Source organism: Theropithecus gelada, chromosome 1 (genome assembly GCF_003255815.1).
Source record: "Theropithecus gelada isolate Dixy chromosome 1, Tgel_1.0, whole genome shotgun sequence".
Taxonomy (NCBI): domain Eukaryota; kingdom Metazoa; phylum Chordata; class Mammalia; order Primates; family Cercopithecidae; genus Theropithecus; species Theropithecus gelada.
In genome coordinates this window covers 103,794,990-103,811,732 of record NC_037668.1, presented here as the reverse complement: position 1 = coordinate 103,811,732, position 16,743 = coordinate 103,794,990, and the positions used below count along the sequence as shown (strand labels likewise).

The 16,743-nt window shown below is 36.9% G+C and overlaps 1 protein-coding gene across 1 annotated transcript in view; it reads right to left on the bottom strand.

Annotated features, from left to right (window-relative positions):
- Window positions 1-16,743, bottom strand: part of MSH4 (mutS homolog 4) — a 121,152-nt gene that overhangs the window by 44,157 nt on the left and 60,252 nt on the right. Inside the window, exon 9 of the mRNA XM_025402654.1 lies at window positions 704-778. Within this exon, the coding sequence (XP_025258439.1) occupies window positions 704-778 (75 nt within the window). The remainder of the gene's footprint in view (window positions 1-703; window positions 779-16,743) is intronic.

Below are 16,743 nucleotides of genomic sequence, written 5' to 3'. Positions count from 1 at the left end.
TGAATTTATGGTAAAGAAATTGATCAGTTAATATCACCAAGATATTGGTGATATCCTCTTGATGTGCCTCTTGATGTGATGTACTAAAAAGGATACATCATAGGGTATTAACTCCAAATATGCATAGATGAATTTAATCAGGAGAAAGCAATCACATAAATTGAGGAAATGAAATTCTACTTAAAAAATTGACCCTTATGCTTCAAAATGTCAGTATCATGAACAAAGGTTGAGAAAGTTTTCCACTTCAAAGGAGTTTTAAAAAACATGGCATTAAATATAAGATATGATCCTGAATTGGACCCTATATTAGGAAAAAATGCTATAAAGAACATTATTAGAACAATTTTAAAAATTTGAGTACAGGATACATATTATAAAATAGTATTACATCATATTAATTATTCTGAATTTGATAATAATATTATGATTATATAAGAGAACATCTTTTTTTAGGAGACTTTAGTCTCCTAAGTACTTACTACTTTAGTACTTAGGTACTGCAATTTATTCTCAAATGGTTCAGTAAGTGTAATAAGGCTAATAATGTGTATGTGTGTGTAAAGTATGTACAAGGATAAAAAGTATGGGGAATTCGCCATGTTATTCTTGCAATTTTCCCTGAGTTTGAAATTTTTTCTGAACAAAAAGTTAAAAAATAATGCTGGACATGTTTTGTATGATACACACACATATAAATTACCTTTAAAGGATCCACAAGTTCCAAGGTATGTTTCAAGTATATTAAATTTGTTATCTTTGATTCAGCAGCATTGACCTGTTAAGATAAAAACCCAAATTTGGATGGACACCATAAGTAAGTATTTAATAGAATAATGGGTTTTCCTCTTGAACATTCTTACTCTTCGCATATTCCATATATTTTTATATATCAGCCTAGCCACAATGCAAGCCTAAAGAATGATAAAAAATTATTGACCCACCATAATTAACCTAGTGCACTATTTTCCCAAAAGTCTGAAAATGAGAAGAGTTCATCTCATTGTATCCAATTTTCATTTCTATTTCAATCTCTTGGGTTCAATTTAAACTGAATAGCAAAAGGAGATGCAGTCCAATCCTGAGCAGCACCAAGAGAGTAATATTAACTGAAAAAGGCACAAAGAGTATTTGTAGATAGATGATATTTTAAAAGGGTGAATCCAAACCTCGCAGATAGTCATAGAACAACATGGATTTCCCTCATTGGTTCCTGTTTATTCAGGTAAAACTATTTTCATAAATCTGCTAGGAATTATAGTTTGCCAAAATAAAGCTACATCGACATTCCAAATTTTATTAATAAATTTTATATAAATTAAATTGCACTCTAGAGTTGAGCAGTGTTACCCAACCTGGAGGAATGAGGAATGATCCTGTGTCTGGACTAATTTACTAATACTGACAGATGAAGTAGAGTTTTAGGATACTACAATTATGACATAATGTACTTGATATGAAGATGTTTCTTTTTTTTCTTTTTTAATAGAGACGGGGTTTCACCATGTTGGCTAGGCTGGTCTCAAACTCCTGACCTCAGGTGATCCACCCATCTTGGCCTCCCAAAGTTCTGAGATTACAAGCATGAGCCACCACGCCAAGCCAGATGTTTCTTTTTGAAGCATCCTGGTTTATAGCCCCACTGTACAATACCGGGACTGTTCTGTGACCATATGTATCAATTTAGAAAAAATGCCATAATAAATGTTGCTAGCCCCAAATGGGTTATGTCATGTTCTCTTACAATGGATCTCTGAAACTAACTGGAAGGTTAAAAATAAATAAAATTCGCTAAACAGAAAACAACTATCATCACTATCGCTAAAGGAGAATAATTCATGCTAGGAGTAATGGCTCATGTCTGTAATCCCAGCATTTTGGGAGTCTGAGGTAGGAGGATCACTTGAGCTCAAGAGTTTGAGACCAGCCTGTGCAACATGGCAAAACTCTGCCTCTACAAAAAAAAAAAAAAAAAAAAAATTAGAAATTAGCTGGGTGTGGTGGCACATGCCTGTGGTCCAGCTACACAAAGGGTGAGGTGGGAGGACCACCTGAGCCCAGGAGGTTGAGCCTGCAGTAAGCAGTGATCACACCACTGCACTCCAGCCTGGGTGACGAAGTGAAACCCTGTCTCAAAAAAGGGCGGGGGGATAATTCCAAAAATAGCTAACACACCATTGAAGAAGAACAAGGTGGAAAGACTAACTGTAATGAATGTCAACTTCTAATAAAATTACAGTAATTAAGAAATGATGGTATTGACATAAAAACAGAGAGTCCAATGGAACAGAATAAAGAGTCTAGAAACAGAGCTAAGCATATATATGGGCACTCGATTTATGGCAAAGGTTGACTGCAGAACAGTGGGGAAAGGAGAGTCTTTTCCATAAACAGTACCAGTAGAATTATGAATTCATATGGGAAAAAAGGAAACATGGCCCTTCCCTCAACCTACACACAAAAATTAAATTCCAGAAGGATTGTAGAACTAAGCATAAAAGGTAAAACAATAAAATATGTGGAATTAATAAAGAAGAATATCTTCATGGCCTTGTGTGTTCTAATTAACTTTTATAGATTTTGTAATTGATGATTTGGCATCCATTAATCACATGATGAAACTAATAGCTAAAGTTGTTTACATCTCCCTTGCAGTCTGGCTTTTGCAGGCATGTGAAAATCATATTACGAAACCCCCAATCACAAACTTCAATATCTGTGTTTTACTTCCTGACCAATAGGCGACTTCCCTACCTAGCAACTTCCTGGTACTGTAGTAATAAGGGGTTTTGCCCATGTTTCTCCTTGCTCCTTCTGCCTCTCGATCAACCCTAGTACATCCCCAGGTGGTCCTGCCTGACATGCCCTCTCCTCTTGGGAACTTTAAGTAATAAACAATGGCATTAGTATCTCCATGTTATCATTCAATCACCTTCATAGATCAAAATTCCATGGGTACAATCAAGATATTAGAGTAGGTAAAGACTTCTTATGCAGGACATAGCAAACACTAACTATGAAGGGAAAAAAATTGATAAACTAGATCCATTTAAATTACAAATTTCTATTTATCAAAAGATATTACTAAGTCAAGTTAGGTTCTCCAAAAGTCAACTCTGAGAAACTAGAATTTGAGAGCAAATAATTTATTTTAAAAAGTAATTCCAGCAAAAACAGGCAAGGGGGTGGGGAAGTAAGACAGAGAAGGAAACAATACCAGTACAGGAGACATTAATGATCAAGTTACCAATTTGTCTCCATCTCTCAGATGTAATGGAGACATCTGAGAGATGGCATAGAGTAAGTTTCAGAAGCTATCTCCAGAGGTAAGGAAAATGGGGTATTTATTCATCAACTCCTATTCAGTGTTGGTTAAGAGCTGCTGCCAGGGCATCAATTCCCTAATACCCTCCAGCCTTTCTTATGGCCAGAGAATGTCTTCCGAAAGCAAAGTCTCAGCTGCTTCAAGCAAGAAGTCTTCCTGGACAAAAGTGAATACCAAGGCAACGTGGGTAGCATAGCAACAGCTCCCACAATACTCAGTGCAAATTAAACTACAAAGTGGGAAGAAATATTTGCAACACATATAACCAAAAAAGGGCTTATATCTAATATGTGAAAAGAAGCTCCACAAATCACAAAAGCAGATACACCCAATAGAAAAATGAGTAAGAATCCCGAGCAATATTTTGACAAAAGAAGATATTAAAATGATCAATATGCATGTGAAAGGATGCTCAACCTTATTAATAGGAAAATGCAAATTAAAACCACTGTTTATCAAAACGCTATGGCTAAAATTTTAAAACCAGTAATATCTGGTTTGGGGAAGACAAATTGGAGTTCTCATACACTGATGGGAGGATAAATTGATAAATCATTTTGAAAAACATTTTGACATTATCTACCAAAGTTGAATATATGCATACGCCATGAGTCAGAAATTCCACTCCTAACTATATACCAAATAAAAACATATGTACAATTACATTAAGAGATGGGTACAAGGTTGCTTAGCAGTATTATTTTTTATTGCAAAGCTGTCAGCAACTCAAAAGTTGAGTTGAAATGGATAAATGAATAATAAATGGATAAATGGATAATGAGATGGATAAATAATGGCATATTCATATACAGTGGAATATCATATAGCAGTGAAAATAAATGACCTAAAGCTACCTGAAACAACATGGTTAAATCTCACAAATATAATGTTGACTCAAAGAAGTCAGGCATAAAAAATACGCATTGAATAATTCCTTTATATATAAAGTTTTTAATAGATCAGGTCAAACTAAATTATAAAGCAAAGGAAATGATTACTAAAAGTGGTTTCCTTTTGGAGACAGGTAGAAAATAACGGATGGCAAGGAGAAGAAGGGGAATTTTTGAGGTATTGGTGATAACTATTTCTTTACGTGAGTGGTTGTTACATGAATGTTCACTTCGTGATAAATCAATGTAGCACTACATTTTTATTTTGTACAGTTTTCTGTACTATATATTATTTCTTGTTACTTTAAAAAAAAGCTAAAAATAATAATAAACAGGAAGGTAGAAAGAAAAGAGTACTCTTATGGAAGGCAAAAGAAGAAAATGGGAAATGAGTGTGTTCATCTGAGTCAAATTTTGCTGCTAGGTCAAGCATGATGAGTGCTGCCATTAACCACTGGATTCAGCAATATGGAAATCATGGGTGGCTTTGAGAAAAGGAGCATAATTAGATACACCAATTATGGAAAATCCTTCCAGTGGATTGGTGAGGCGAAGATTTGTTTGGAATAGGTTTGGAGAGAAAATAAGCATAATTAGATATATCAGTTATAGATAATCCTTCCAAAAAATATTGCTTTACAGAGAAACACAAGAAAAGTAGAGGGGGAAGTAAAAACAAGCAAAAAAAGTCATTTTGTATTTTTTTAAGAAGTGATAACAGCATGTTTGAATTTCTCTTTGACTTAAGCATCTTGTGCCTTCTGTCAGCATCTAAGAAACTATGGCAGGCCAACTAGTTAGTTTGCAAGTAGGGTAGAATCTCAGATCCCTTGCAGTTCTAGATAATACTATGCTGTAATTGCTTATTTTATTTTTACCCAAATATAACATCAGAGTATAAATTTTTCTGGATCAGAGCTATAATTCTTACTGTATTTTAGCACTTATAACAATACTTACTAAAATGAATCACAGAATAAATCAAAGGAGTCATATACTTCAGATACTCTATATATGGCAGTCTGAAATCATTTAAAAAAAAGTTACTCAAAATGATGCAAAAAACTCATGATAAAACTTAGAAAAATATGTTTAATATAAATTTTTCAAATGTTGGGGAAAGTATTTTAAGCATTTATAGTGGGAAACACAAATATTCTTAATGCAATACATTAAGTGCTATGGTTATAGATACTGCATAGAAAGAAAATTGTGTTAAGATAAGAAATTTAAGCTTTATTTTTAGTCAACATTTATGATCAGAAACATGCATTTTCTAGAAATCAATATTCTTAAAAAGAAAGAATAAGAACTTATCTTAGGCAAACAATTTCTTACTGAAAATTATCTGAAAGCATTTAGTTCATTCACAAGTTTTAGCAAATCATTCAGTTTAACCAGCACAAGTCTGAACTCAGTAAATACTGTATTTAATTAAGAGATTTGTGCTTATATTAAATAAGAAAAGAGCCCTTTAAAACCTATTTTCAGACGGTTAAAAAAATGATAACTGAGAAACATTATAAGAAATAATGAAAGCCATGAATCATGTATAAAGTTAAATATATTGCTTAAGTTTTCCTAAAGGTTACTAAATCTGATCTGTAAAGTCTAACAAAAAGCCTCCACAAAGGACAGAAATACAATGGTGAGAAAAACATTTACAATTCTGACCGATTCTCCCAAAACTAAAGTTTTCCTTAGTTTAAAGGATGGTAAGTGGACCACACTTCCAAGACAGCCAAATAGGAACAGCTCTGGTCTACAGTTTCCAGCGAGATTGATGCAGAAGACAGGTGATTTCTGCATTTCCAACTGAGGTATCTGGTAGATCTCACTGGGACTGCTTGGACAGTGGGTGCAGCCCATGGAGGGCAAGCCAAAACAGGGTGGGGCATCACCTCACCTGGGACGCACAAGGGGTCAGGGGATTTCTCTTTCCTAGCCAAGGGAAGCTGTGAGTGACTGTACCTGGAAGAGCACTCCTGCCCAAATACTGTGCTTTTCCCATGGTCTTCACAACTGGCAGACCAGGAGATCCCCTTCCATGCCTGACTCAGCAGGTCCCACGCCCACAGAGACTTGCTCCTTGGTAGCGCAGCAGTCTGAGATCAACTTGGGACATGGGAGCTTGGCAGGCGGAGGGTCCTCTGCCATTGCTGAGGCTTGAGTAGGCGGTTCTCCCCTCACAGTGTAAACAAAGCAGCAGGGAAGTTCCAGCTGGGTGGAGCCCACTGCAGCTCAGCAAGGCCTACTGCCTCTCTAGATTCCACCTCTGGGGTCAGGGCATATCTGAAAAAAAGACAGCAAACAGCTTCTCCAGACTTAAACATCCCTGCCTGACAGCTCTGAAGAGAACAGTGATTCTCCCAGCATGGCATTCAAGCTCCAATAACAGACAGACTGCCTCCTCAAGTGGGTCGCTGATCCCCATGTAGCATAACTGGGGGACACCTCCCAGTAGGGGCCAACAGACACCTCATACAGGCAGGTGTCCCTCTGGGACAAAGCTTTCAGAGGAAGGATCAAGCAGCAATATTTGTTGTTCTGCAGCCTCCACTAGTAATATCTAGGCAAATGGGGTCTGGCGTAGACTTCCAGCAAACTCCAACAGACTTGCAGCTGAGGGGCCTGTCTGTTAGAAAGAAAACTAACAAAGAGAAAGGTGTGGCATCAAAATCAACAAAAAGGACATCCATACCAAAACCCCATCTGTAGGTCACCAATACCAAAGAACAAAGGCAGATAAAACCATGAAGATGGGGAGAAGCCAGAGCAGAAAGGCTGAACATTCCAAAAACCAGAACACTTCTTCTCCTCCAAAGGAACACAACTCCTCACCAGCAAGAGAACAAAACTGGATGGAGAATGAGTTTGACAAGTTGACAGAAGTAGGCTTCAGAAGGTCAGTAATAACAAACTTCTCCGAGCTAAAGGAGCATGTTCCAACCCATCAAAAGGAAGCTAAAAACCTTGAAAAAAGGTTAGACGAATGGCTAACTTGAATAATCATGTAGAGAAGAGCTTAAATGTACTGATGGAGCTGAAAACCACAGTACAAGAACTTCATGAAGCATACACAAGCTTCAATAGCTGATTCGATCAAGCGAAGAAAGGGTATCAATGAATGGAGATCAGATTAATGAAATAAAAAGAGAAGACAAGTTAGAGAAAAAAGAGTGGAAAGAAACAAACAAAACCTCCAAGAAATATGGGACTATGTAAAAAGACCAAATCTATATTTGATTGATGTACCTGAAAGTGATGGGGAGAATGGCCCAAGTTAGAAAACACTCTTCAGGATATTATCCAAGAGAACTTCCCCAATCTAGCAAGATAGACCAACATTCAAATTCAAGAAATACAGAGAACACCACAAAGATACTCCTCAAGAAGAGCAACTCCAAGACACATAATTGTCAGATTCACCAAGGTTGAAAGGAAGGAAAAAATGTCAGGTTACCTACAAAAGGAAGCACATCAGACTAACAGCAGATCTCTCAGCAGAAACCCTACAAGCCAGAAGAGAGTGGGGGCCAATATTCAACATTCTTAAAGAATTTTCAACCCAGAATTTCATATCCAGCCAAACTAAGATTCACAAGTGAAGGAGAAATAAAATCCTTTACTGACAAGCAGACGCTGAGAGATTTTTGTCACCACCAGGCCTGCCTTATAAGAGCTTCTGCATGAAGCACTAAACATGGAGAGGAATAAGGGGTACCAACCACTGCAAAAACATGCCAAATTGTAAAGATCATCAACGCTATGAAGAAACTGCATCAATTAATGGGTGAAATAACCAGCTAGCATCATAATGACAGGATCAAATTCAGATATAACAATGTTAACCTTAAATGTAAATGGGCTAAATGCCTCAATTAAAAGACACAGACTGGCAAGTTGGATAAACAGTCAAGACCCATTGGTATGCTGTATTCAGGAGACCCATCTCACATGCAAAGACACACAGAGGCTCAAAATAAAGGGATGGAGGAAGATCTACCAAGCAAATAGAAAGCAAAATAAAGCAGGTGTTGCAGTCCTGGTCTCTGATAAAACAGACTTGAAACCAACAAAGATCAAAAGAGACAAAGAAGGCCATTACATATTGGTAAAGGGATCAATTCAACAAGAAGAGCTAACTGTCCTAAATATATATGCACCCAATACAGGAGCACCTGGATTCATAAAGCAAGTCCTTAGAGACCTAAAAAGAGACTTGGACTCCTGCACAATAATAATGGGAAACTTTAACACCCCACTGTCAATATTAGACAGATCAACGAGACAGAAAATTAACAAGGATATCCAGGACTTGAACTCAGCTCTGAACGAAGCAGACCTAATACACATCTACAGAACTCTCCACCCCAAATCAACACAATATACATTCTTCTCAGCATCATATCACACTAATTCTAAAATCAACCACATAATTGGAAGTAAAACACTCCTCAGCAAATGTATAAGAATAGAAATCACAACAAACTGCCTCTCAGACAACAGTGCAATAAATTAGAAGTCAGGATTAAGAGAGTCACTCAAAACTGCACAACTCCATGGAAACTGAACAACCTGCACCTGAATGACTACTGAGTAAATAACAAAATGAAGACAGAAATAAAGATGTTCTTCAAAACCAATGAGAACAAAGACACAACATATCAGAATCTCTGGGACACATTTAAAGCAGTGTGTAGAGGGAAATTTATAGCACTAAATGCCCACAAGAGAAAGCAGGAAAGATCTAAAATTGACACCCTAACATCACAATTAAAAGAACTAGAGAAATAAGAGCAAACAAATTCAAAAGCTAGTAGAAGATAAGAAATAACTAAAATCAGAGCAGAACTGAAGCACATAGAGACACAAAAAATCCTTTGAAAAATCAATGAATCCAGGAGCTGGTTTTTTTGAAAAGATCAACAAAAGAGATAGCCCAATAGCAAGACTAATAAAGAATAAAAGAGAGAAGAATCAAATAGATGCAATAAAAAATGATAAAGTGGATATCACCATTGATCCCACAGAAATACAAACTACCATCAGAGAATACTATAAATACCTCTATGCAAATAAACTAGAAAATCTAGAAGAAATTCTAGAAAAAAATCTAGAAGGATAAATTCCTGGACACCTACACCCTCCTAAGACTAAACCAGGAAGAAGTTGAATCCCTGAATAGACCAATAGCAGGTTCTGAAATTGAGGCAATAATTAATAGCCTACCAACCAAAAAAAGTCCAGGACCAGACGGATTCATAGCTGAATTCTGCCAGAGGTACAAAGAGGTGCTAGGACCATTCCTTCTGAAACTATTCCAATCAGTAGAAAAAGAGGGAATCCTCCTTAGCTCATTTTATGAGGTCCATGAGGTCAACATCATCCTGATACCAAAGCCTGGCAAAGACACAACAAAAAAAGAGAATTTTAGGCTAATATCCCTGATCAACATCAATGCAAAAATCCTCAATTAAATACTGGCAAACCGAATCCAGCAGCACATCAAAAAGTTTATCCACCATGATCAAGTCGGCTTCATCCCTGGGATGGAAGGCTGGTTCCACATACACAAATCAATAAACGTAATCCATCACAAAAACGGAACCAACGACAAAAACCACATGATTATCTGAATAGATACAGAAGAGGCCCTCAGCAAAAATCAACAGCATTTCATGCTAAGAGCTCTCAATAAAGTGGGTATCAATGGAATGTATTTCAACATAATAAGAGCTATTTATGACAAACCCACAGCCGATATCATACTGAATAGGCAAAAACTGAAAGCATTCCCTTTGAAAACTGGCACAAGATAAGGATGCCCTCTCTCACCACTCCTGTTCAACATAGTATTGGAAGTTCTGGCCAGGGCAATCAGGCAAGAGAAAGCAATAAAGGGTATTCAAATAGGAAGAGAGGAACTCCCATTTACAATTACTACTAAGAGAATAAAATACCTAGGAATCCAGCTTACAAGGGATATGAAGGACCTCTTCAAGGAGAACTACAAACCACTGCTCAAGGAAATAAGAGAGGACACAAACAAATGGAGAAACATTCCATGCTCATGGATAGGAAGAATCCATATCACGAAAATAGCCATACTGCCTAAAGTAATTTATAGATTCCATGCTATCCCTATCAAGCTACTACTGACTTTCTGCACAGAATTGGAAAAAACTACTTTAAAGTTCATATTGAACCTCATAGCCAAGACAATGCTGGGCAAGAAAAACAAAGCTGGAGGCATCACAGTACCTGACTTCAAACTTTACTACAAAGATACAGTAACCAAAACAGCATGGTACTGGTACCAAAACAGATATATAGACCAATGGAACAGAATGGAAGCCTCAGAAATAACACCACACATGTACGACTATCTGATCTTTGACAAACCTGACACAAGCAAGCAACGGGGAAAAGATTCCTTATTTAATAAGTGGTGTTGGGAAAACTGGCTAGCCATATGCAGAAAACTGAAACTAGGCCCTTTCCTTACACCTTATATAAAAATAAACTCAAGACGGATCAAAGACTTAAACATAAGACCTAGGACCATGAAAATCCTAGAAGAAAACCTGGGCAATACCATTCAGGACATAGGCATGGCCTACGACTTCACATCTAAAACACTGAAAGCAATGGCAACAAAAGCCAAAATTGACAAGTGAGATCTAATTAAACTAAACAGATTCTGTGCAGCAAAAGAAACTATCATCAGAGTGAATAGGCAACCTACAGAATGGGAGAAAATTTTTGCAATCTATCCATCTGACAAAGGGCTAATATCGAGAATCTACAAATAACTTAAACAAATTTACAAGAAAAAAGCAAACAACCCCATCAAAAAACGGGCAAAGGATATGAACAGACACTTCTCAAAAGAAGACATTTATGCAGCCAACAGACATATGAAAAAATGCTCATCATCACTGGTCATTAGAGAAATGCAAATCAAAACCACAACTATATACCATCTCATGCCAGTTAGAATGGTGATCATTAAAAAGTAAGGAAACAACAGATGCTGGAGAGGATATGGAGAAATAGGAGTGCTTTTACACTGTTAGTGGGAGTGTAAATGAGTTCAACCATTGTGAAAGACAGTGTGGCAATTCCTCAAGGATCTAGAACTAGAAATACCATTTGACCCAGCAATCCCATTACTGGGCATATACCCAAAATATTATAAATCATTCTGTGATAAAGACACATGTACATGTATGTTTATTGCGGCACTATTCACAATAGCAAAGACTTGGAACCAACCCAAATGTCCATCAACCCAAATGTCCACATTAAGAAAATGTGGCACATGTACACCATGGAATACTATGCAGCCATAAAAAAGGATGAGTTCATGTGCTTTGTAGGGACACAGATGAAGCGGGAAACCATTATTCTCAGCAAACTATCACAAGATTAGAAAACCAAACATCGCATGTTCTCACTCATAAGTGGGAGCTGAACAAAGAACACATGGACACAGGGAGGGGAACATCACACACCGGGGCCTATGGGGGGTGGGGGGCTAGGGGAGGGATAACATTAGGAAAAATACCTAATGTAGGTGACGGGTTGATAGGTGCAGCAAACCACCATGGCATGTGTATACCTATGTAACAAAACTGCACGTTCTGCACCTGTAACCCAGAACCTAAAGTATATTAAAAAAAAAAAAAAAAAAAGGATGTGAAGTAACATTGACCCTTAAAAACCTTACGGCACCAATTATAATTTTTTTTTTCTGAACAGAAAAAAAGGTCCCAGATTCTTAGTTTGCTGAATTACCTTAAACCTAGGCCAGAGAACTTTTCTAAAATCTGATAGTCAAACTGAGTATAGAAGCAGGCAAGCTATTCACAGATATTTCTCAGAAAACTAGTTGGTCAAAGTGATATTTTTTCCTAATTTAACCAGAAATGGTCTAGTGCAAAAAGATGTATATTACTAATTCCTGTAACTAGTGACACTGTATGAAACTGTGTGACTGTATAATACTATATGTTATATAATTTGACAATAAAGAGATTGCTGTCAGGTATAATCTGACAGCAATCAGATTAATTCTTTCTTATAGTAAAATAGAAACACAGCCTTTGCTTATACACTGTTAAAGGTTGAATTATGTTTCCCCCAAAAAAATTCTGTTGAAGTTCTAACCCTCAGTACCTCAAAATGTGGTCTCATTTGGAAATAGGGTCATTCCAGAAGTTGGTAATTGTTACAACGATGTAATACTGGAGTGGGGTAGGCCCCCAATCCAGTAATACTGATGTCATACAAAGACAGCCATGTGAACATGTGGACACACAGGGAGACCACCCTTTGATGAGGAAACACAGATTGGAGTTAAGAAGATTCGAGCCAAGAAATGGCAATAATTGTAAACAAATCACCAAAAGCTAGGGAGAGGCAAGAAAGGATTCCCCTACAGGTTTCTCAGAGACAGCATGGCCCTAAAACACCTTGATTTCAGATTATCAGCCTCTAAATCTGTAAGACAATAAATTTCTATTATTTTAAGATGTGCAGTTCATAGTGTTTTGTTACACAGCCTTGGAAAACTAATACAGGTCAGGCACAGTGACTCACACCCATAAACTCAGCACTTCGGGAGGCCAAGATGGGAGGATTGCTAGAGCCCAGGAGTTCAAGACAAGCCTTGGCAAAAAGGCAATACCCCATCTCTACAAAAAACTTAAAAATTAGCTGGGTGTGGTAGCACATGCCTGTGGTCTTGGCTACTCAGGAGGCTGAGGTAGGAAGATCGCATAAGCCAGGGAGGTCAAGGCTAAAGTAAACTATGATCACACCACTGCACTCCAGCTTGGACAACAGAGTGAGACTCTGTCTCAAAAAAGAAAGAAAAAAAAAAAACTAAACTAATACAAATACTAATTATCTATGTAAAGTAGCCATTTCTTGCTCTATTAAACTGCATTGCATTTTTCTATGTAAAATATGCTATTTATAAGTAAAAACTGTTCTTTAAGTATTTAAGATATTTTTCATTCAAAAATATCATCCAAAGCAGTGACATCTGGCAAAAGATCATAAACATTAACTGTGGTACTTTGTTTATATTTATATTGATTATTCATGTTTAAGTGTCTGAAAATCCTAAAACATTTACTGATTCCAACAATACTGTTAAACAAATGCAAAGAATAAAAAGGTTAGGCTAGCAACATCTTCAAAAATAAAGTGAAGAACCCTCCATATATACTGAAAAATCATTTTATTTTAATACGAACAATGTGATGTAGTATTAGTTGTTAGGGCCCAAACAGGACGAAGAGAGCATCGTTGGTGTGGGGGAGGTAAAGCCAGAGCAGAGAAAGGACGGAGGGTTGGTACAGCACAGGAGGCCAGGAAGGCATCTAAACTGAAGGTCTACCTAGCAAGGGTATATGAGCCTGAATATGAACATCAGGCGGTTATTCATGCAAGGGAAGAGGGAAACTCTGACACAGTTCTGGATTCCAAGTAGGCTGCATAGAAGGGCAGCTTGAGCCCGAGAGAGGTCAGAAGGATTTCTGCATAGGAAGACCGTTCAGCAGGGAGTACTAGAGCATAGGCAGAGTGAAGATGGTATCTGCATGGGGGAGGGAGTGGCAGAAGTAGGAGATTGGTATTTCTCCTGAATATATCAAATATATTAATATATTAAGAATAATGAGGACTGCTCATTGGATAATAGGATTTCTCATCAGGTTTTTCATTGACAGAGAAGAGTGTTACTAATACGGAAAGAGAGAAAACTAGTATGAACCCTGTGATGGTAAGTTGAAATTGGAAGTATTGGTACAAACACATAATTTTATTTTGTATAGATAAATACAGAAATAAATATAGAGGTCAATATCTATATTTATGCGCACACACACACACACATACACTTATTCCCTAGCCATGAGGGGTTTTAGAACGGTGATACCCCAATAGCAATAAGTACACCTGGTGCTCATATCTTGATTTCTAATACCATTCCTCACTAAAATGAACCAGGACTCCTGGAAGAAATAGTTGATTCAAAGGCTACCAAGGAAAGTACAAGATAAGCCTGGCTTATTTTCTTGAGGCAGAAAATGATAAAGTTCTCAAAGAACTGTGGATGCATTTCCAAAGAGCATAGAAGCAAATTAGAAGAGGTTTGCACAGGTCAAATCTGAGATAATGTGAGAATCAAAATAAATATTGACAGTAATAGACTATAACCAATTGAATATAAAATCATCAGTCCATATGGATTAAATACATATACACATAAATCGAAAGTTGGATAAATTGAAAGAAGAGCAAAATAGTTACATGGTTTCAAGCTACCTCCCCACAAAGTACTTATTAATGAAATGGGGGAAATCATAATTGTACAGCAATTTTACACCATCTCAACCAAGTATACAAACTTATCATCATAATGAGACAAATCAAAATTATGTGCCATATAAGAAGATGCAATGAGAAGAACACATCATCACTACTGTGATATTTCTGCCAATATTGTGTAATTTGAATCTAACAATAAAAAAATTCTGGCCAGGTATGGTGGCTCATGCCTGTTACCCCAGCACTTTGGGAGGCCGAGGCAGGAAGATCACATGAGGTCAGGAGTTTGAGACCATCCTGACCAACATGGTGAAACCCATCTCTACTAAAAATATAAAAATTAGCCGGGCATGGGGGGGGGGGGTGCCTGTAACCCCAGCTACTTGGGAAGCTGAGGTAGGAGAATCACTTGAACCTGGGAGGCGGAGGTTGCAGTGAGCCGAGATTACGTCACTGCATTCCAGCCTGAGTGACAGAGTGAACTCCATCTCAAAAAAAAAAAAAAAAAAAAAAGGAAAAGAAAAGTAGTTACTAATTTCTGGGGAAAAGCCCACAAAAAGTCATGCAGGCTCAGCTCTGTACAACATAACTAATTTTCATAATAATTTTTATCTAACTAAAACTGTTATAATAATACTGGGTGATGAAAAGTAGGGATGTAAGTATCTGTGTTTATGGGAGATAAGGAAGAAAAAAGAGTTAAGTATTCATTTTTCTGGTAGGGGATTAACATGAATATAATCAAGAAAGTGAAAAGACAACCCAAAGAATGGGAGAAAATATCTGCAAATCATATATACAATAAGGGATTGGTATCCAAAACACATAAAGAACTCTTACAACTCAGAAATAAAAATACAAACAACCCAAGTTAAAATGGGCAAATAATATGAATAAATATTTCTCCAAGGAAGGTACAAATGGCCAATAAGCATATAAAAAGATACTCGACATTGTCAGTCATCATGGAAATGCGTACCAAAACCATGAGACACCCAACAGGCTCACCAGAATCAAAAACTAAGATAATAACAAATCTTGGCAAAGATGTGGAGAAATCAGAACCCTCAAACACTGCTGGTGGGTACCTAAAATGATAAAGTCACTTTGCAAAACAATCTGGCAGTTCCTCAAATTATTAAACAGAGTTATCACATGACACAGCAATTCCATTCCTAGGTATATATCAAGACAAATGAAAATGTATGTACCTAGAAAAACTTGCACACAAATATTCATAGCATTATTCATAATAGTCAAAAGTGAAAAAACCCTAAATATCCATCAACTGATAAATCAATAAACTAAATGTGTTATATCCATACAATGTAATATTATTTGTCAATAAAGAGAATAAAGTATTGATAAATGCTACAACATGAAACTTGAAAACGTTATGCTAAGTTAAAAAATCCAGTCACAAAAGACTACCTGTACATATTAAAATGTTCCATTTATATAAAATGTACAGGATAGGTAAATCTGTAGAGACAGACAATAGATTAGTGGTTATCTAAGGCTGGGGAACGGGGGTTAGAAGGAATGGGAAGTTATTGCTAGTAAGTGCAGGATTGCTTCTGGGGATGATTAAAATGTTCTAAAATTGACTGTGGTGATGGTTGTACAACTCTGTGAATGCACTAAAGACAATTAAATTGTAGGCTTTGAATGCATGAATTGTAATCTATGTAATCCCATCTCAATAAAGCTGTCTTATTTTTAAAAATGAATTGTGAAATATATGTAGAAGTTAAACCTATTACAATAATAGCATAATTGTAGGGAAGAGGGAAATGATGGTATACTAGTGCAAGGCTCTTATATCATATGTAAAGTATTATAATATTATTTAAAAGTGGACTGAGGCTGTGTCTGATGGGTTCACACCTATAATCCCAACATTTTGGAAGGTCTAGGCAGGTGGATTGCTTGGGGTCAGGAGTTTGAGACCAGCCTGGCCAACATGGTGGAACCCCATTTCTACTAAAAATACAAAAGTTAGCATGGCATGGTGACATGCCTGTAGTCCCAGCTACTAGGGAGGCTGAGGCACAAGAATCACTTAAAGCTGGGAGACAGAGGTGGCAGTGACCCGAGGTGGCGCCACTGCACTCTAGCCTGGGTGACAGAGCAAGACTCTGTCTTAAAAAATAAAATAAAAAATAAACAAAAATGGACTGAATTCAC